Source organism: Amblyomma mixtum, chromosome 4 (genome assembly GCF_055824585.1).
Source record: "Amblyomma mixtum isolate Tamu chromosome 4, ASM5582458v1, whole genome shotgun sequence".
Classification (NCBI taxonomy): domain Eukaryota; kingdom Metazoa; phylum Arthropoda; class Arachnida; order Ixodida; family Ixodidae; genus Amblyomma; species Amblyomma mixtum.
The window spans coordinates 107,100,071-107,120,210 of record NC_143015.1 but is presented as its reverse complement, the minus strand read 5'-3'; the positions used below and the strand labels follow the sequence as shown (position 1 = coordinate 107,120,210).

The window sequence follows — 20,140 nt, the reverse complement described above, 5'->3', positions numbered from 1 at the left end:
TCTCCCAGGCCTGCGTGCCGGGGACGGGGATAAACGTCTTTTATGATGGAAATAAAAACTGTTCTACCCCTCGTGACTAACACCACGTTTTATGCCGCGCGGCACACTCAGCGTCACAAAAGTAAGTAATAAAAACTGTTCAATCAATCAATCAATCAATCAATCAATCAATCAATCAATCAATCAATCAATCAATCAATCAATCAATCAATCAATCAATCAATCAATCAATCAATCAATCAATCAATCAATCAATCAATCAATCAATCAATCAATCAATCAATTAATCCGGGTTGATTTGGATCGCTTGGAATATGCTTCCTCGTGCACCAACACCCCAGTACAAAGATGCCGTTTTCCTTTTTGTTTTCTTTTTCTTACATTCCGTCTAGATACAGACAGACAGCAAGACAGTAAGCCGACGCCTAATGGAGAAGGCGTCCGCCAGCACCGCTAGCATGGCCGTCGTAGAAGGAATGAATTCGTCTTGCCGCGTTCATCAGCCAAACTGTAGTAGCCGCTTACGCCCCGGTCGGCCACGTTGAAACCATTAACGAATTCCGGAATCACATCACGTGCACAGAACGACCGTTCTGTGCACGTGAGCAACACGAAAACAAAGGCCGACTGAAGACAACCAAGCCAGCATCTAAGCAGAGTACAGCGATTGAGCGCGGCCCTCTCGTCCTGTACCCCCCCCCCCCCCCCCCCCCGCCTTTGCCTTTCTGCCCCACCCACTGCGGCTACCACCCCAGTGGCTCAATGGTTGTGGCACTACTTCACTGAATAGGAGGTCGCGGGTTCAATTTCCGGCCGCGGCAGCCAACCATGCATCCCAATGAACGCGAAACGCAAAAGCACTCGTGTACTGAGGGTTCGTAGCGTATCAAAGAACTCAAGGTGATCGAAATTAATTCGGAGTCCTCTACTATGCTGCTTCTTTCTCTCTTCCGTCTTTCATCCCTTCCATCCTTCCTTTCTTTGTGGTACGGTTAATATGTCCACCTAGAGAGAAACAGTTGCTGCGCCCTTTCTTTCTTCATGAAGTGTTAGTTTAAACACTTTTGCATGTTCGTTCCGATTACTAGTGTCCACTGTGGCTTTAAAACCATTCTGTCTTGTTTCTACGCCCAAGGTTTCCAGCCGTGAAGCTGTAGCCAAACACCTGTTTGTGGGACACTGTGCTTAAAATACGACCATTCTGGCAACCCCGCGCTTTCGTCGCTGCGTCCTTGAGTGAACGCAGATGCAGAGTGAAGGGCACTGCCGAGAATGAAGCAAGGCTTGTGACTCACTCTGATAAACCTCATTCCTTAGTGACTGACTCAGAGGCTCTTGGTTTGTTAGTGGTGCCAATGAAAGTTGGTGCTGAGGTAGAATTTCTGCTGTTTTGTTTTTACTTCTTGAAAAATAACCAGTTTTCTTAGTATATATCTTGACTACATTGCATTTTTTTAACGTTTAACAACCACGTGATTGTAAGCAGTAGACATGTTCTTAGATTTTTGAGATAATAAACTATAAAACTAAATATAAAACGAAACCCAAAAAATCACTTCATAATTTCTACTAGATATCCTATCATGTGTTTGGAGTGAAAAAAAAAAGTGGAAAAAATAATTCATCGCACGTTATTTTAGCGCATACGTGACCGAAAAAATGTATCGTTTTAAGGGCTATATTCTAACGTACTCACTTATGGGGCAGAAAGTGGAGGCTAACGAAGAGGGTTGAGCTTAAGTTAAGGACAACGCAGCGAGCTACGGAAAGAAGAAAGATAGGCGTAACGTTAAGAGATCGGAAGCGGGCAGAGTGGGTGAGGGAACAAACGCGGGTTAATGACATTCTAGTTGAAATCACGAGGAAAAAAAATGGGCTTGGGCAGGGAATGTAATGCGAAGGCAAGATAACCGCTGGTCATTGAGGGTAACGGAGTGGATTCCAAGAGAAGGCAAGCGTACGTAGCAGGGGGCGGCAGAAAGTTAGGTGGGCGGATGAGATTAAGAAGTTTGCGGGGGTATGGCGGCCGCAACTGGCAAAGGACAGGGTTAATTGGAGAAACATGGGAGAGTCCTTTGCCCTGCAGTGGGCGTAGTCAGGCTGATGATGATGATTCTAACATAAGCGGTAGAGCTGTGGAGTCTCATCTGTGGTGACTGAGACGCAGTAGTTGGTCACAGTGTTAAACCGAATGTCTAAACTTGTAAGAACAAGGATATAACTAGGGAGAAAGGGAGGCGCTAGAACAATCTGTCCTGTGTCGCAGTGTGTTGAAAATATCACTGAAGGCCCTGAGTGCGAAGCTAGCCGAGCGTTTCCCTGGGTTTTTGTACTCTAGTGGCTTAGTTGATACATGTTTCGCAAAAAATCGGCCCAGAGGACCATCACTGAGGTCAACCTCTCTTGACTTGTAAATAAACCTCCCTCTTCTTCTCTTTCTCTCCTTCTATTTCTCTCCCTCACACCTTATGCACACGTGTTTCCTTCTCTTTCCCCCTTCATTTTGCTGCGGAATAATTTTCTTGATAGTTTGCGATTAGGCTAATAATTTGAGCGTCCGCAGTGCCAGCAAGAAGGAAAAGGTTTTCGTTGTTTTTTATTTACCAATAATTCGTCACTTGTACGTTCAATTCTTAATTCTAACTTATTTCAGTGCATATATTTGGAGAATACTTCAAAATAAAAATATGAGTGCACGGGGACTGCATAGCCAGTGAGAATAGAGATAGAAAAATACATCGCAACCACTCAATGCGTCGTACGTACGTGATGCACATGTACAACACGGCCCAGCCTAGCTTCTTGTCAGGACTGAAATGCTTCGTGACCTGCTTCCCACAACCACTTACAATATAATTGCTTCACACTGTGCTTTATTTTCATTTCTTTTTTATTGCCTAACCTAACATATGTTCCTCCATGAACTTGTTTTTGTCTGGTACATCATCACTGTTGCACTTAGGAAAGAACGGGAACAACTTTAAACGTAAGTGGTGAGAATAAAAATAAAGGGGAAGTTACAGTTGCTATAGGGTCTTTTCAACAGACCAACAGCGTTTAGTCGGTGTCTTTGGCTCGTAAAGATACAACTTACTTATTAGAGAATACAAGAAGGCGGAATAAGCTAGATTACGACATGAACAATGCACAAACACACTGGTTCGAATGGTGTCGCACGGAATAATAAACAGGCTATGAAACCTCGAGCAACGTGCCTGACTGCAGTGTTTTGAACCGAGGAACTTGCGAGGTGTGATCTATAATTCAATTCATCGTTGCAGGTGCACTCACTGGAACATGTCACAGGATTTCGAAAGGCGTGCATGTGTGTTCGAGGCCAAGCAACCCAGGAACGAAGTCGAGAGACGAGCGAAATTCAGAATTTTGTAAAATTTACAGCAGCACCTGTTCTATTATGTGTTGGCAACACGATAGCATTCGAAGCTGTTGATGCCTTTACCGGATGTGACGTCATATCCGGTCTGGAGACGCCACTTTGCTCCAGCCAATCACTGAACTTTCTGGCCGACAGCACATTTTTTTCCCCATGATGTTATCGCACTAAAATGACCATTGAATTGCAACAACCTAGTCAGCGCCCATTGCGTGTTTCACTGGTCTCCTGTCTTCGGTGCTGGGCTGTTCACTTTTAAATGACTAATCAACTATCCTAAGTTGCCATTCTTGCAGCACGCATGTCTGAGAACTGGTGTCACTGGCACCAATTCTGGGCAACTGCAGCTAAATCTACCTCCGTTTAAATCAAAGTATCCATTGAGTTCTTCCTAGAATATCAAGATTATGGTTTTATGGTTGAGGTTTCAACAGCCACTACCACACACATCTCACATTGCAAAGTTTCGAAACTGTTTTCTTTTTGCTAACATGTTTAGCTCTTAAGTGCTTTGATTCTACGGCCCTGTCTTAGGGCGGCACAGTTAAAGGTTGTTTACTCAGTGAATTGAGGAAAACGATTTAAGAAACGTTCGTTCTAAAACTCAGGTGGTCTTAAAAATGACTCCTCAACTGTTCCCGGCATCTATCCGCTCTGGTGACCACACCAGCGGCCATACATGCACCAAGTGACCTATGCGGAAGTTCATTTAGCCACTGTCGACTTCCATAAGCGCTTTACTTGGGCCATCGAACACCAACTCTTTGTGTTCTATCGAGAGTAGAAAGGCGGTGACACTGTTCAGCGCGTTTATAAGCACTCTGTCCGTGTAAGTGAATGGACACTGTGGAGTAGCAGGCCAGGGCCATGTTACCACCGGCCGACCTCTCCACCTTTCCCTCATTAAAATTCCTTTCTCTCTCTCTTTGAATGGACAAAGCTCGCTTGGACGCTCCACGTGGGCAGTGGGGTGACCTGGCCAATTAAGGATTTCGCTGCAACTGCGAGGGCAACTTAAACCTAAGAATAGTGTTTAAAACTTTAGCTTCAAAATCCGTACAATGGAAGGAAGAAAGAGTGGAGCGAACATGCGGAAACTAGAACAATGGGAAGTTATTCCTCTTCGTTGAAACAAACTGCACTGTGGGATATTCACTCAGAAACAATGCACTGAGGTAAAACAATGCAGAACAGTATATTAATCTAGGTGGTCACTGTAAACTTTAATTATTGGACACTGATAAGATAAGCTATCCGGCTATCCTTCTGGCTGCGAATAAACTCATGTGCGTATTCTAACCTTTTCTTTTTTCGTTCCTCACAAAACAGGGCTTCCAATCTTGGTGACTGAAATTCTGAATTTTTAAAATGCCTATCCAAGATTTAAAAACGTAGAGGCTAACGAAAAGGGTTCAGCTTAAGTTTAGGACAACGCAGCGAGCTATGGAAAGAAAAATCATAGGTGTAACGCTAAGACACCTGAAGCGGGCAGAGTGGGTAAGGGAACAAACGCGGGTTAATGAAATCTGTAGTCGAAATCGAGAGGAAGAAATGGGCTTGGGGGGGGTGTCATGTAATGCGAAAGCAAGATAACCGCTGGTCCTTAAGGGTAACGGAGTGGATTCCGAGAGAAGGCAAGCGTAGCAGGGGGCAGCAGAAAGTTAGGTTGGCAGATGAGATTATGAAGTTCGCAGGGATACCGTGGCCGCAATTGGCACAGGACAGGGTTAAAGTTAGGGGAGAGGCATTTGCCCTGCAGTGGGTGTAGTCTGGCTGATGATGATGATGATCAATATTTGTGCTTCACTGTAGAAAGCTTTAAAGTGAAGAAATATAGAAGGTAGGCCTCGACCGCTGCCCAGGATTCCTGCAACATGAGGAATCGAATGCAACATTTCTGACCCAAGATATAACTCATTGCTTCTACGGCCGCACTGAAAGCGTAAACTGGTCTCTCGGTGAATACTCACTAATGAATAAGAACCGCGCGTAATTAATTGGAATTGCCTGTTGTCGCTGCAGACGCTCAGCGATACAGTTACAAAAAGAAACACCCACCGCGCATAAAAACACAACAGAAAGTTGACGGTAGGCCTTGCTGACGTAAACGCTTCATCTGGTGATGGTATGGACTCTCAGGGCATATGTGAACTGCCCGAAAAGAGAGAGTGATCGTAGAGTGATCGTAGAGTGATCGAGAGAGTTCTCATAAAATATTAATGCATTTGAATTCTAACCCATTGCCTCGAAGCTTAATCAATTTCAACGGGTTGCGATAAGGATGACGTTGGTAAATTCAGCATTGTATAAGTTTAATGTCTTGGAACAAAATTAGAATCAAGATTATATATTATATACACACAAACACAGCGTGGCTTGAACACGTCAGTTCTTAGTATTGCTTATCATATAAAGATTGTAACCATAAAAAACCTCTCAAAGGAACGTTGATACAGGCGATGTGAGGAGATCGTAGACTGATAACTTAATACGACCTTCCTGCTGAGCTCCAGTTTGGGTTTATAATATCCGGCTACATTCTGATCGAAGGGAAACGAAGGTTAGGTTCAGTTAGGTTAGATAAAATGGTGAAAAGAGGAAAGGTTCAGTGACCACCTCACTTCAGGTGGACCTCTGGACTGCGCTATTAGTGAAGGGGTGGGAAGGCAAAGTGCGAAAAGGTACGTCATTAAGAAAATTTTGATGTATGTGAGGAAATCTAAGCTATCTAAGCTGGTTGAAACTTATCTGCACGCTTTCCCATGATCTGCGTGTATTTTTGGTATGCAAAAATCCACTCAGTATCACAGCTAACACAACAGACGTTGCGAAAGCGCAACTGAAAGCATGCTACAAGCGTACCAAAAAATCAAAAACGCATCTAAACTCAAATAACCACTGAAGTAAATCCTTCCGCTCCCTTTTAAGTCCGTGGCATGCACCAGGCGCATACTTAAAACTGAGAGCAATTAAAGTCAAGAGTACAAGTTTACGTACCACTGTCTTGAAACCTTTTCCGGCTTTACAAGCGGGCTGGTGGGCGTAAGCCATTCACGCCCAGATAACACAGGGCGCGCCAAGATAAGAGCCACGTCGTCGTTCCGCTGTATACTAATCGCGCGGCCACAAAGCAAGCGCTCTTGCACGCACATCCCGCAGCGTGCAGCAGCGGCTCTCCTGCTTGGCAGCGATTCACTGCAGCAACCTTGGAATGAACTGGTGAGCATGAGATTCAGGACGGACCCTGCGCCTCTCTCGGACGATCCCCTCCGAGGGTGAGGGTGACGAGAGTGAGGTAGAGGGCGGTGCCAGCTTGTAGTCGTGGTTACATCGGCTTAAGAGCGATGAGCGAGGGCGAAGCAGTGGCTTCATCCCAGCGTGTGTCGTTTGAAACTCGCTTGCTCTTTGAACGAGCCAAGCGGACGTCCCGGCCCGCCCCTACTGGAGGAGAGGCACCGCGGAAGACGCGAGGAGGCCTCCGAGTCGGGGCTTCCCCGGTAGGAGACGCGCTTCCGAGCATTCTCTGCTGGGGCGCAGGTCGTTGGATAGTTTGCCATTCGCTTCATCCTCCTCCTTTCTCCTCTGAACGTTTTCCTTGGAGATATCCGCAGCGACCATTGGCTACCGTTGGCGTATTTGCTTCTTTATTTTGCTTTCTCACGAGCTGCCGCTACTGTTGCAGCACTACGCTTTCGACTATAAAAGAGGCGGGCATCGACATTGAGTGGTCACACACCGCCTCGGATCTTTCTTCGCCGCAGCAGAGATACCAAACGGCCTCGCCATGAATCCCGTCGTGAGTATATGGACTGGGCGCCATTTCGTTCCCTACGATGCAAAGAGATGTCCGACGAAAGATCTTTTAAACAATATACGGGGAAGCGTGTTTGACAATGACCCAACCAACTTCCAGTAGTGCAACTAAGCCTATAAATGGTCGCAAGTCACGAAATTAGGTGCAAGTAGCGAAATTAGGTGGTGTTTTTTAAATAATAATTCTTAATGAACAGCAATTTAACACTGTGAGGAGTACGTCTCTAAAATTTTAAACTCTAACTCCGGAAGGAACGAGAAGAAAGCCGAGAAAAAGAGAAATAAACGCTCCCAGATCCTACAGCGAATAATGCCACCAGCAAAAATCTGTGTTTCTCTCATTGGAGGAGTCTTCGAGCGTTTTGATTTCCGCGTGTGCTCTCCACTGAGATTATGCATCCGCTTCTTAGGTGACCCGAGTTTTAGCAAAGAATTTGTGCCTGCCAATTCTGGACTGGTCCTTATGTGGAGTGTAGTGCAGGTGCTTCCGGATTAATTTAACACGGGGTAGCTTAGTGAGCACGAAAACATCAGCATACGAACCGCTTGCGTTTCCACTCCATCACAATGTGGCCACCGGTGCCAGGAATCGAGCTCCCGACCTTGCGCTCACTAGCAGAGCTGCAGCGCCACGTAGCCACTGCGGCGGGTGGGTAACCTGATATTATAGTACGACCGAACGTGATAGTCTACGCTCGATTTTTCTTTTTTTTTTCATGAAAATAAATATCGGAACTTCGTTTCCTGAAGGGTCTGAAACTTCAGAAAGTGCACTTAAACTGACTATACATCATGAAAACTGCTTAGCTTTGCGGCTCACAAGCTACAGTTAAGGCCTAACTTCGATGACCACTGGCTAAGCAATGTTGTGCTGTGGTAATGGAGCCCTCTGTAAAGCGCGATTGGCTTCACGCCGAGCAACTCGTTATCCGCGCTTTGCCATCTCGTTCCGCACAGCTCGCCGCAGTTCTTCTTGGGCTCGTGTCCACTGCTTCCGCCGGCTTCCTCGGCGGCTACAGCGGCTACGGCGCTGGTGGCCTCGGCGCCGGCTACGGCGCTGGGCTCGGCGCTGGCTACGGAGCTGGCTACGGTGCCGGACTCACCGTAGCCGCTGCACCTGTCGCTGTCGCCGCCCCCGCTATCGCTAGGACCGTCGCCGTCCCAGCACGCGCCAGCACCTCTTACGGCAGCACCACCACATCCGTGACCACTCTGTATGGCGGAGCCGGACACGGTGGCGCAGGTCTCGGATACGGTGGCGCTGGTCTTGGCTATGGTGGCGCTGGTCTGGTTTACGGGGGCGGCCTCGGTGGCTTCGGTGCTGGTCTCGGTGGTCTCGGAGGTGGCGTTGGTGTCGTCGCTGCTCCCGCCGTGGCCGTCGCTCGTCCTGTGACCGTTGCTGTGGCGCGGCCCGTAGCCGTTGCAGCTCCAGCCGTGGCTATAGCTCGTCCCGTGGCCGTCGCAGCTCCAGCTGTGGCTGTAGCTCGGCCCGTAGCCGTCGCAGCTCCGGCTGTTGCTGTGGCCCGTCCTGTGGCTGTAGCTACTCCGGCTGTCGCTACCGTCGCTGCTGGTCCGGCCATCGCCGTCGGCGGTCTTGGTGGCTTTGGCGGCCTTGGTGGTATCGGTGGTGGTTATGGAGGTGGCCTGGGTGCTGTCGGAGGTGGCTATGGTCTCGGCTATGGTCTCGGCTATGGTCTCGGACATGGCCTCGGATACGGTGGTCTTGGCAAGCTCGGCGTGACGTACGGCTACGGAGCTAAGTGGTGGTAAGCTTGTACAATGGCGGAGGCCGGAAGATGTCGTTATTACTTATACAAAAGACCGCGCACGGATGCAGTGTAGGACTGGGAAAGGAATTTGATGCCAAATTTCGTTTTTGTTGCTAGTCGCCCCCTTTTCATCGCATGTACTCGTGCATTCTCCTTCATTAGCGGATCTTCCACCGAACTTTTCAGGCGAACCAAAAAGGCTTGCAACAACTGTAACGTCAACTTTTTAAACTAAAGGGGTAATTTTTGAATATGAGACAAAGAACATTTTTAAAAATAACGAATGAGTTCAGTAGAGCACGGGTGGTGCTCTACTCAGAGCGGCATTTCAACTGCAATTGCTGAGTTTGTCAGAAAAGTGCCCGACGCAACTTATGCCCAAAGTTGTGTATCATCTGCACAGTACAGCATGAAAGGTGGCATAACATTTATCTGGAATTGTGTTGTTGAAGTTTTGGTTTTTCTTGTTCTTCTGTGCAATGCCGTTGTGAAATTTTTATCGTCTTGGAAATAGTAACATGTCATCTGCCTGTTAAAGATCGCAATTTGCTGTGCACTTCGCCTCTGAGTTCGTGTTTGGCCCGATGATACGTAGCTGGCCGAATAACAGGTTGCTTTGTAAAACCTCTGAGAACAAACATTTTGCTCACAGCCTAACAGCGAAAGCTGTTCTCTCGCTTAACGAGACGTCAGGATTTACACAAAGAAGAAGACCTGATATCATAGTTGAAGGAAACCATTCGTGAACCTTTCTTCTTTGTTTTCTACATTACATCGGTACTGTGTAAGCTACGCTTTGCTATGTTTCCTAAGCAAGATCTTTTTCTTTCTTCCAGAACATGGAGGCCTCGTACTACGCTCGGATTCATCACATCTTCAAGTCAAAGTGCTCAGTTCACACTATCTTGCTCGGCTAAAAATATTTGTAATTTATTTTGATCTACAATACTCTCAACAAGCTTACCACATGAATAAATGTTTTCCATAGGTTGCCTAGTTGCACTTTCGCAGGGTCCAAAGACAGGGTTCGAAAGAAAACGGCAGCTGGTTTCGTTAGCTGTGAGACGAGTTAAGTTGAGAAGTTTGTTGCTCAATAAAAAACCACTGCGTTTCGTTATAACAGCGTCACGCGCTCCTCCATGCTGTGTCATTTGCTCATGTGCTCCTGTTTACATCGGAACTGCTATGTCCGAAGCTCTTCCTCAAAATGACCGTCGGCTGGATTGCACACTCACATGTGATGGTCTCAAAAAAGCACATTGATATGTAATCAATACCCCTTGCGATTGATGCGTGCACAAGTCTCCAAACAGCCATTCGCATAGGCTGCTGCAGGCCTTGTTAGTCATTCACGGGTATACAAGCGAAAGAAACTAACAGTGAGCGAAACAATGGTAAAGCATAGAGAAATGTAACTTTTCATTGGGGTGGTATTGGCTAGGGTGAGAAATTAGTTGCGCAGTCGTCTAGGTAAAAAATAGCTTCACAGAAAGAAAAGAGAGCCCCATGGAGGCCGTGTGATTCTAGCCCACGGCCTGCGGATGTTGCGTGCTCAAATGGTAGAGCCGCAGCTCAGCTGCTAGAGGCATAGCTAAGCAGATAGAGCCGTAGCTCATTTGGCAGGGGCGTAGCTGTGTGGTCATAGCACAGTATGTGACATGGGGACGTCTCCTATCTCACTTTCAACAGCAGTGCCTAATGTAACAGAGTGCATACTAAGGAAACAGACGTAGCAGTAGGCGGAAGGGTCGGGGAAGTAGATTAAGTGCGGAGGAGCGTGCTGACAGGAAATAAATTGGAGAGTGTATTGTTTTGCAGTGGGCAAAGCATGGATGATGATAACGATACAACTTTGCTGAAAAAGGCCCTGAGCAGGTATGATGTAAACCGAGCTGCATATATTGGCCGTATAGACCGTATAGACACATATTAATGAACAGAGACAGCGACGAGGAGCGAGTTTACAACCGTTAATGTTGTCCCTGTGTAGCATTCCCTGGACTACTCTGGATCCAGCGCTCCTCACGACTTCTACTGGACTATGGGTTTAGCTTGCTTTGAGAGCAAGATTGATGTATGACGCCTTTTACTACATACTAACGAATGATAACACATTCGAAATAAGGAATCTATGATCTGAAGCATGAGATATTTACGAAAACACCAGATAATGCAATTTATGAATTCATTACTAAAAATACACTTTATCATTTGAATGGCAGAAACGCTTGATTACGTCTACTTGAAACACTGCTGAGCAAGTCCAGGGAGCAAATCAGTTTCTACGTTAGTGTGAAACTTACAAAGCACAGTTTGCAACTTGAAAAGACAAACTGGGAAAATTCATCTTGGGCCCTACAACGCACATTTCGTGCTACTACATTCCCCACCTGAAAATTTTACACTTCTCTCTGACCATAGAAAGCCGCGAAGGTGAAAAAAAAAAGCCTGAAACTCAGTGCAAGTGCGCCCGGGAACTTGTAGCAGGGCGTGCCAAGTTTTCTTATTCTTATCGCTTACTATTAATAACTCTGGGATGCTAAATTCAGTGTTTTTGTCTTAATCTGATATAAAAACGAACTAAATTTTTTGTTTGTATTAAGGGTTTTGTACTTGTGTATCATCTTGTACCTTTTTCCTTGCCGTGGTTCACTGACATTTTAAAATTTACTTTTTTTCGACCTAGTATGAAGTTGTTTCTTCATACGTAGCGATCCCCTCGCACATTTCTGTGCGTCATTTTAATTGCACTGTGCTTACAATAGTGTGCTCAGTTTACTTAAGGCTAACATGCCTTGTTCCCCTCTTCTGTGCCATACGCAATGACTTGTTATGCGAATAACATGAAAAAATAGCACAGTTTCGCTTCTCGAGCTAAGCAGAATTCGGCAAAATTCCGGTCGCGAGGTGTACAGTGTTCAGAAAATATATTACACTAAGTTACGGAAGCATACTTTGCTGCAATGTTCAGCTTTAAATGATTACTACATGTCAAGCTTATCTCTGGGCAACTCTTTAAAAATTTTCAGCTAATATGGCTTCGAAAACTACGCTTAATTTCTTCACTCTCTCACTAGTACAGAGAGCGATCAGTGTTTATTCGACTCAGCCATTGGAGGTGGTGGCGCTGCAGTCGCTGTGAATCAGCATGTAAGAACAAGTGACAACGCTTTCGGCGAAAGCGAGTGCTGCCTAATTGGCAATTTCAACAGTCTTCATATTCTACTCCAGAAGCATGTGCTTGCTGTCTTTGATAACTACTTAATCTGATAACACCTATTTATAACCGACCCTTAAAAAGCTTCCGTCAGTAAAGTTACGGCGCAACGCATGAAAAGCTTTTATGCTATTATGCTATGGTACTTCTCCCATACACGTGTTTCTAACACCATGAACTGGGGTCAGGATAACAAAAGCGGACTGCAATAAGTGTTTATTTTGGCACGGGAGGCACTGGCGAAAATAGGTACAGCTTTTGTCATAAACATGCAGCCCAAGCCGTGTAGAAGGGCTCTGGGCTTCCTGAGCTTTAGTGGCGCAAGGGCGAAAGCTCGTCTCTCATGCGAGCCACAGCGTCTGTGGGCTGTGTATCTTTGAATACGCTCCACCTTTATTTTCCCGATGTGTGGCAGGTTTTTTTAAAAATTTGACTCAGTTTATTCGAGCCCTGACAATACTAGACATCATAGTCATGGTGGCGATGCAAAATGGAGGAACGATGCGCCATGGTTATCCTCCCGAAGCTACACTACCCTTGCAGCAAAAGCAAGGGTACAGCAATAATCACTCATTACAGTGTGACAGTGAATAAAACAACCAGTTGAACAACAACCGTTCTTCAGACAAATAAAAAAGAACAATATGCATTCAATGCACATACAAACATGGGCAAGAAAATAAAGCCCACCATCAATGCGTTTTTTTTTGGAAACTCAGACCCTTCTCTCTCGAAGATAAAACAGAGGCCTTAAGAAACATGTATAGCATTTTCAACACGCACAGTGGCGCTGCGTCTGCTTCCTTCGGCGCCTGCTCTGCGAGAAAAGCGGCAATTTCTTCGCAGGTATTTGTCGCCGATGCATGAGAGCTAAAGCACGTGGTTTGTGGGCGAAGGAAATGCGCCAACGCTGTTGGATGCACCGGGCTGCGTTTAGCGGCGGCTGAAAAATAACAGCGTGACCAGGTGGCGTATACCTGTACGTCGAGTACAATGGAAGTGAGAAGGCTAGCACGATGATCGTAACGCGACAAAAATAGCTAAGGGGGCGCCTGCAAAACGAGGTGGACATTGGACGTGTTTTACCGCATAGCTGGACGAACATGCACGTCAAGACTAAGGGAAGGTAAATCGCAACCTATTCAGCTGTAAATACCTACAAGTTCAGCATCGCGTTCTTTGCAAATAACACCAAAATGCTAGAACTGTGTTATTCTTATTGCTTTAGTCGAACGTTTGTATATTGTTCTTGATGTTTTTTTCTTTCAAGCGTGTATGAAAAACTGAAAATAAATGTTGAAGTAATCGTTTCCAAACTCCACTTACGCGTTTAAACAACACACGTGCAAGTTAAGCTATACCGCTTAAGGAATCATACAGGGCCAGACGCGTTCTCTGTGAGAGCACACAGTTTCAATCCACGCTGTGCAAGGAGGAAGAAACAGCGTGGGAAAGAGAAACAACAGCGCACCACAGTACAGTGAAGCTAAAGCATGCTACCAAACCCTTAGCTTGAAATAGAGATGCAATGGGCTCATGTTTTTATAGCCAGTCATGAAGGGTTTCTTACAAATGGTTAAGCTGAGTGAGCAAAGTTTTATCATGAAGTTTTACTGCTATGTACGAAAACTGTGGCGGGTGTTCAGACTTGCAGCGCAGTTCTATTAACTGAAGACGAACATTACTGTACCAACAGTGCAAAAAGTTTCTGAGCTTAATGCTCGAAATATATTCACAATATTATCCCGCAGTTACGATTAAAAACCTTAGTTTGAACTTTATAGGATAAGATGCTTATAGGAAGCAAAATATCGGTTGCTTGGTAATATTTAACATTAACAAAACGTTTCAGTGAAACGTATTCTGTGAAGTAACGGAGGCGGCCGTCACACTGGTGGTAATCTGATAAACACTGCTGGAGGGCACTTGTTATTTAGAAATGGAAGAGACAAAACGTGGCGTGTCCCGCTGGAAGACTACCATTCTCGTTGGGAACAATTAAATGTCCGGCAGACTTGATCGAGATGCGAAAAAACAGCACATGTCACAACGGCGCGCAAAAAACATCACAGCGACAAAACAGCACAGGATAAAAACAGCACGCGTCAAAATAGCGCAGCACTGTACTCCGATGTGGTGTTTTGTCGTCGTGCTGTTTTTTCCGTGTGGCCTTCTTTCGTTGTGCTGGTTTTTTCGCTGTGCTGTTTTGTTTCTGGACCGTTTTGTCCGACGAGCTATTTTGGCACGGGCTGTTTTGGCGCTGTGCTGTTTTTTGTGCGCGGCTTTGACGCATGCTTTCATGTTAGTGACTGCGACATTGCAACTAGCGTGGAAAGCACAAGGACCGCGACAAAAGGAACCGACGGGACAGCCCGCTAGTGCTGTCCCGTCGGTTCCTTTTGTCGCTGTCCTTGTGCTTTCCACGCTAGTTGCAATGTCGCAGTCACTAACGAATTCACACCAACTAGCCCAACTGTCCTCCATGATGATGCTTTCATGTGTGCTGTTCTTTCGTGTCCCCACCACTGACACCCCTCTCGCAATAGCCTCACCGAAAACCGAAAAGTTTTACTTGTCTAAGCCAGCGTTAAACTGTCTTCACATGTTTCTAGCGACACAGTGCAAGTCTGATTTCGTTGGTGAACATACCACAACCTTGTACTGAGAGAGGAAAATTTGGAGCAGTGAAAAGCGTTAATCTTCCTCTCGTGTCCCACCATGCGGGCCAGCTGCACGATTAAGAGGCACCGTAATGACAAAGGCGACGCTTAATGTTAGCTTCCGAAGTTTTCGTGGCTGGTGGTGTCCTTGTGCCTGAAGGTGGTGCTATTTAGTTGCACCGGGGGCCGTCATTACACTTAATCAATCTTCTTGCGTCGCTGACTAAACTGAGCATCGTGAGCAACTTTCAGGGTCCTTGGGCGTTCGTTTTCGTTCATTTGCATGAGCTCACTCAGGCGAGGACGAAAGAACCTTCTGGAATCACGCGTCGGCAACCGCATTCCCTAATGACTCATGTGGAAAGTTTTAATCCCACTTGAAAAACATTTTCTTAAAACATTTCGGTCAAGTACTCTCACTAAAGTTTCAAGATGACTTTAATATTATGTTTTGATGCTTACATACATGGCATACGTCAACTCAGAGACCTATTACTATCGACCACTAACGGCTTCTAAGATGAGTCATTTCGGTCAAATACTCTCACTACAATTTCAAGATGAGTTTCATATTATTTTTTGATGCTTACATATTTCGCATAAGTCAACTTAGCGGCCTATTATTATCGACCACTAACGGCTTTTAAGATGAGTCATTTCGGCCAAATACTCTAAGTTTCAAGAAGAGTTTAATATTATTTTTTTATGCTTACATATTTGGCATACGTCAAATCAGCGACCTATTACTACCGACCACTAACGAAGCATAAGATGAATGCTTGTTTTTTTTCTCAAATATTGTTTTGTGGAAAATGAAGATCTTGTGTGCAGCAGAACATCCTTAATGAAGACTGCACTCAGCTTCAGAACACATCTAAATAATAAAACTCCCTACAGAAGTGATCTCAGCTCCATTGGCATGCGGTAACTGCAGATCGGTACTGAAGAGAAATCGATGAATGGGTAACACACTGGCAGTCTTTGTCGGTAGGTGGACATCTAAAACGCCGAAAATATCTCTTCATATCGTTATTTAAATTATGTCGAGTGGTGTTACCAGTGTGGGAAGTCATTTTTAATCTCATAGGTGACGCCTTCATTGCTGATCGCAAACATACTGCTGATCTCCACGGACGGTTGCAACACCGGAAACCTCAAAAATTAAAACGAATTCTTCCCGAGTCTTTCATAGAACATTATACGCTGGAGAGATCTCCGAACAGTATTCACAAAGCAAAAAAAAAGGAACATTAAGACCGGCGGCATGCAGGGACAGAACATGATTCGCTCCAGTATGGGAATTATCTAAAGCCGCCTGCGAAGAGCCGAAGCCTCTTCCGGTCCGGTACCCGCGTCGATAGTTAAAGAACAGTTCAGTATCTGCAATTACGATCGAAAGCGAGATAACACGGCAGAGAGGTTCGCGAGGGGCTCCATCAACCCGACACGCAGGCGCGGCGGCCGAGATAAGACGAGACCAGCATAACGAAACCGAGCCGCCGGTTAAACCAGCGCTCGCACACAAAGTGAATTTGGGCTGCCGCCGCGGTTACGCTTCCAGAGCGCTCATCACGTTCTGTGGGTCCCGTCCTGGTCTGGCAGCGATTCAACTCCTCAACCTTGGGTGTTGCTCTTGTTGGCGGTGCCAGGGATTGAGGACGGTCCGAGACCCCCCCTCGGACGGTCAAGTTAAGAGTGAGAGGAATGCGAGTCGGAGGGCGGCGCCTCTGGTTACATCGGGTTAAGCGATGCGGAGGACGTGGTGCCGTGTTTTTTACTGCGTACTAAGTTTTACTTGTTTGTTTTTGATCCGGGACCCTGACGGACGCTTCGGCCCGCCCTACTAAAAGCTGGGGGAGGAGAAACTAGAAGCCACCCGGGACGCCACCAGGGAGAGGACTCGAGAGGGGATTTCCCGTGAGCTTCGTTCGAAGCGGTCACTGACTGAACGGTGTGTAAGTTTCACGCGTACACCATTCTCCTTTCCACCTTATCCTATGGCTCGCTTCCGAAGCGACGTCCTCCGCTATCATTGGCTGCTTCTCCTACTATTTCTTTTTTTAAAGCCCTTGAAGGACTGCCGCCCATCCCTGCACACTGCGGGTTAGAGTATATAAACTGCCCGCATCCACCGACGAGTCTCACACCGCTCTGGTTACTCGGATCTTTACTACGTCAGTGGAACTAACCAGCATCGACATGAACGCCGTGGTGAGTATGGTAGCCCTGGGCAGTATCCATCGGAGGTCTTCGTCCTGAGTATGGTCCAGTCCGCATAGACTTTAGCCTCTCGGTACAACAGCGAAGTGGTAGCCGAGGGTGGCCAGACTGGTATTCGGCTCGAGTTAGTACATATACGTGCCAACTAGACGTATATCAGTCAGCATCCGAGCCTTCTGCAGAGCTTAATACGTGAAGGGCCGCCGCGGTGGCTCAGTGGTTATGGTGCTCGGCTGCTGACCCGAAAGACGCGGGTTCGATCCCGGCCGCGGCGGTCGAATTTTTTTGGAGGAGAAATTGTAGAGGCCCGTGTACTGTGCGATGTCAGTGCACGTTAAAGATCCCCAGGTGGTCGAAATTACCGGAGCCCTCCACTACGGCGTCTCTCATAGCCTTAGTTGCTTTGGGACGTTAAACCCCATAAACTAAACTAAACTAATACGTGAAGGCTGGCCATGACGAGACTTCTAGAGCTGGTGAAAATATTCTAATTGCCGTAATAGAATTTGGGTATGAAGGTGGGGTGATGAAATCAAGAATTTTGTGGCAGCAAGGTGGCAGCAGCTGACACAGAACTAGATTAATTGGAATCATATCGGAGAAGCTTTTCTGCTGCATTGGGCGTAGTTAGTCTGCTGCGGATGAGGATTAATCAACGTATTTGAAAAAGGCCATGCAGAAAACCTGTCTCGATAAGGAGTTCCGTTCACAAAAATGTGAAAAAGAAATATATAAGACCCAGCACTTGGGTAACTATTTGGAGTTTCTTGTACCGGCATTATGTCCCAGCTATTTTTCGACACCTGGCCAATCCACTGTATTACTGACAAACGGCTGCTCTCGAAGAGGTGTACCGGGGCAAGCTAAGCTACTAAAGCTACGTATCAACCCTGTTACAGCCACTATCACCCCGAAACACGTATCGTTGCCGGTTATTCTGGATATGTTGGCACCACTGACCACTATCAGTTAAGAGCGGTGGTTTCAAAAACCATTCCAAAAGTCTTTCATGGATCCTGGTATCGTTGTGGTTCTCAATAATGAAATAGCCCGCCCCAAACTGAATATCCCACCTTCATGGGCAGGTGATTAAAGTGATTAAGATTGTGAGCTGCATTAGACTAAGCCATACGAACAGGACAGTGGGCTATGCAGAGAAAATGCCGTTTGGGGCCATGCGACACAGGTGGCATGGTGCCAGGTGAGCTGAAGAGCAGGTGCTCTCTCTATGGGGGGAAGGGGTTAGGCACAGCTAACATTGCTACTTCTTTAGGCAGGAAAATCTAGATGAGGACCTAAAATCTGCATGGGCGTCCTGTGTCTAAATGCTATAGAGCCATAAAAATCCAGAAAAGTTTACACACGTAGAGAGACGCAGATTTTCCTTACACAACACGTGTACAGAAGTCGGTCACCCTCTGACAGTTCACCCTCCTTACGTTTCTATCACGCCTCACAGCTCGCCGCCACTCTCCTTGGATTCGTCTCCGCCGCTTCGGCCGGTTTCATTGGTGGCTACAGTGGCTACGGCACTGGATTTGGTGCTGTTGGCGGCGCCGGATTTGGCGCTGGTGGCGGCGCCGGATTTGGTGGAGGCTACGGCCACGGAGCTGGAGCAGGCGCCGGAGCTGGTGGTGCCGGTGGTGGTGCTGGCCTTGCCGTCGTTGCAGCCCCAGTCGCTGTAGCAGCACCCGCTGTGGCCAGAGCTGCACCGGCCGCAAGCGTCTCTACCTCGTATGGTGTCAGCACCGGAAGCGTGTCCGGTCTGTACGGTGGAGCCGGTCTTGGCCTCGGTGGTGGTCTGGGCGGCGCTGGTGGTTTCGGAGGTGGTCTCGGCCTCGGTGGTGGTGCCGGATACGGTGTCGTCGCTGCGCCCGCCGTGGCCGTCGCTCGTCCAGTTGTCGCCGTGGCCCGTCCCGTGGTTGTGGCCCGTCCCGTGGTTGTGGCCCGTCCTGTAGCTGTCGCTGTCCCGGCTGTAGCCAGCGTTGCCGCTGTGCCCACCGTCGCAGTCGGCGGTGGTTTCGGCGGCGCTGGTGGATTTGGTGGGGCTGGAGGCTTTGGTGGTCTTGGTGGCCTTGGTGGCGCCGGCGGCTTCGGCGGTCTTGGTGGGGCTGGTGGCCACGGTGCCCTCGGTGGCGCCGGTGGGTTCGGTGGAGCTGGTGCATATGGCGGTGCCGGTGGTTTCGGTGGTGGCTACGGAACCGTCGTAAAAGTTCTCAAGTGGTGGTAAGTGATTGCAAGCAGTATCATTGCTCATAGGCAGAAGTGTAGATGTTTGGGACCATAATTACAGCGCTGTGTGGTATCCATCGGTTTCTTGTTGGGGTACATGTGGGTTGACGAAAAAGTTGATGCATATGTACTGACGATTGTATAAACACTTGTGCTTCGTTTTCTTTTTCAGAAGAATTGTGCCTTCATGTCTGCACTAATACCAGCATCTTATCTGCAAGTCAGCGCATTGGATAGATGAAAGTTGACTGCTCCAAGAAGCTTTAATTTATGCCTCTTCAGAGACGTCTCCAACAAGCTCTTGGGAGTAGACACAAAATCAGAAGAATGGACCGAAGCACGAAGTCCTTGTTCAAGGATGAAGGACTCAGTTCCACGACTGGACGTTGTTAGTGTAAACAGTGCTGAAAACAAGATCGAATTCTACACAAAAAAACTTCCACTGCCACCTTGAAGAGCTTGGTTGAGACTGTACTTTGAATAAAAAGAAATGAATAAAAAGAAATGCGTTATATTCTGTTATATATGATTCCCCAGTGATTCCACTTTTTTACTGACTATGATTTTATTTTATTTGTGCAAGGGGAGCTTGGTAAAATAACCTGTTTTGGTCTGCTCGAGCTGTCGGTCAAAGATATCTTCCAGGCATTCCACCCCAGACAAGTCGAGCTCTAGGCCAGGGGACAAGCTAGCACCAGTTTGAAAACCAGTACGAGCTTGACGGTACTAGGAGTCCAAACGTACAACTCTGTCATATTGCGTCGATCCTCTTTGTTAGCGGCATCTGGTTCAATGTTGCCATCTAAGTCTGTTAGTCTGGATTCAAGGTCGTAGT

At 47.0% G+C, this 20,140-nt stretch overlaps 1 protein-coding gene across 1 annotated transcript; it reads left to right on the top strand.

The window, feature by feature from the left end:
* Positions 1–7,136: 7,136 nt before the first annotated feature.
* Positions 7,137–19,747, top strand: LOC149347739 (uncharacterized). The gene is made up of 5 exons (XM_089586035.1): positions 7,137–7,190; positions 8,165–8,973; positions 10,993–11,050; positions 18,533–19,299; positions 19,478–19,747. Coding segments are annotated over exons 1-5 (1,647 nt in total). The 5' UTR covers positions 7,137–7,178; the 3' UTR covers positions 19,479–19,747.
* The last annotated feature ends 393 nt before the right edge of the window (positions 19,748–20,140 follow it).

Coding starts and splice junctions, on each gene's coding strand:
- LOC149347739 (XM_089586035.1), top strand. Junction 8,974..10,992: donor GGCTACGGAGCTAAGTGGTG/GTAAGCTTGTAC, acceptor CTCTGGATCCAG/CGCTCCTCACGACTTCTACT. Junction 11,051..18,532: donor GCTTTGAGAGCAAGATTGAT/GTATGACGCCTT, acceptor CACGCCTCACAG/CTCGCCGCCACTCTCCTTGG.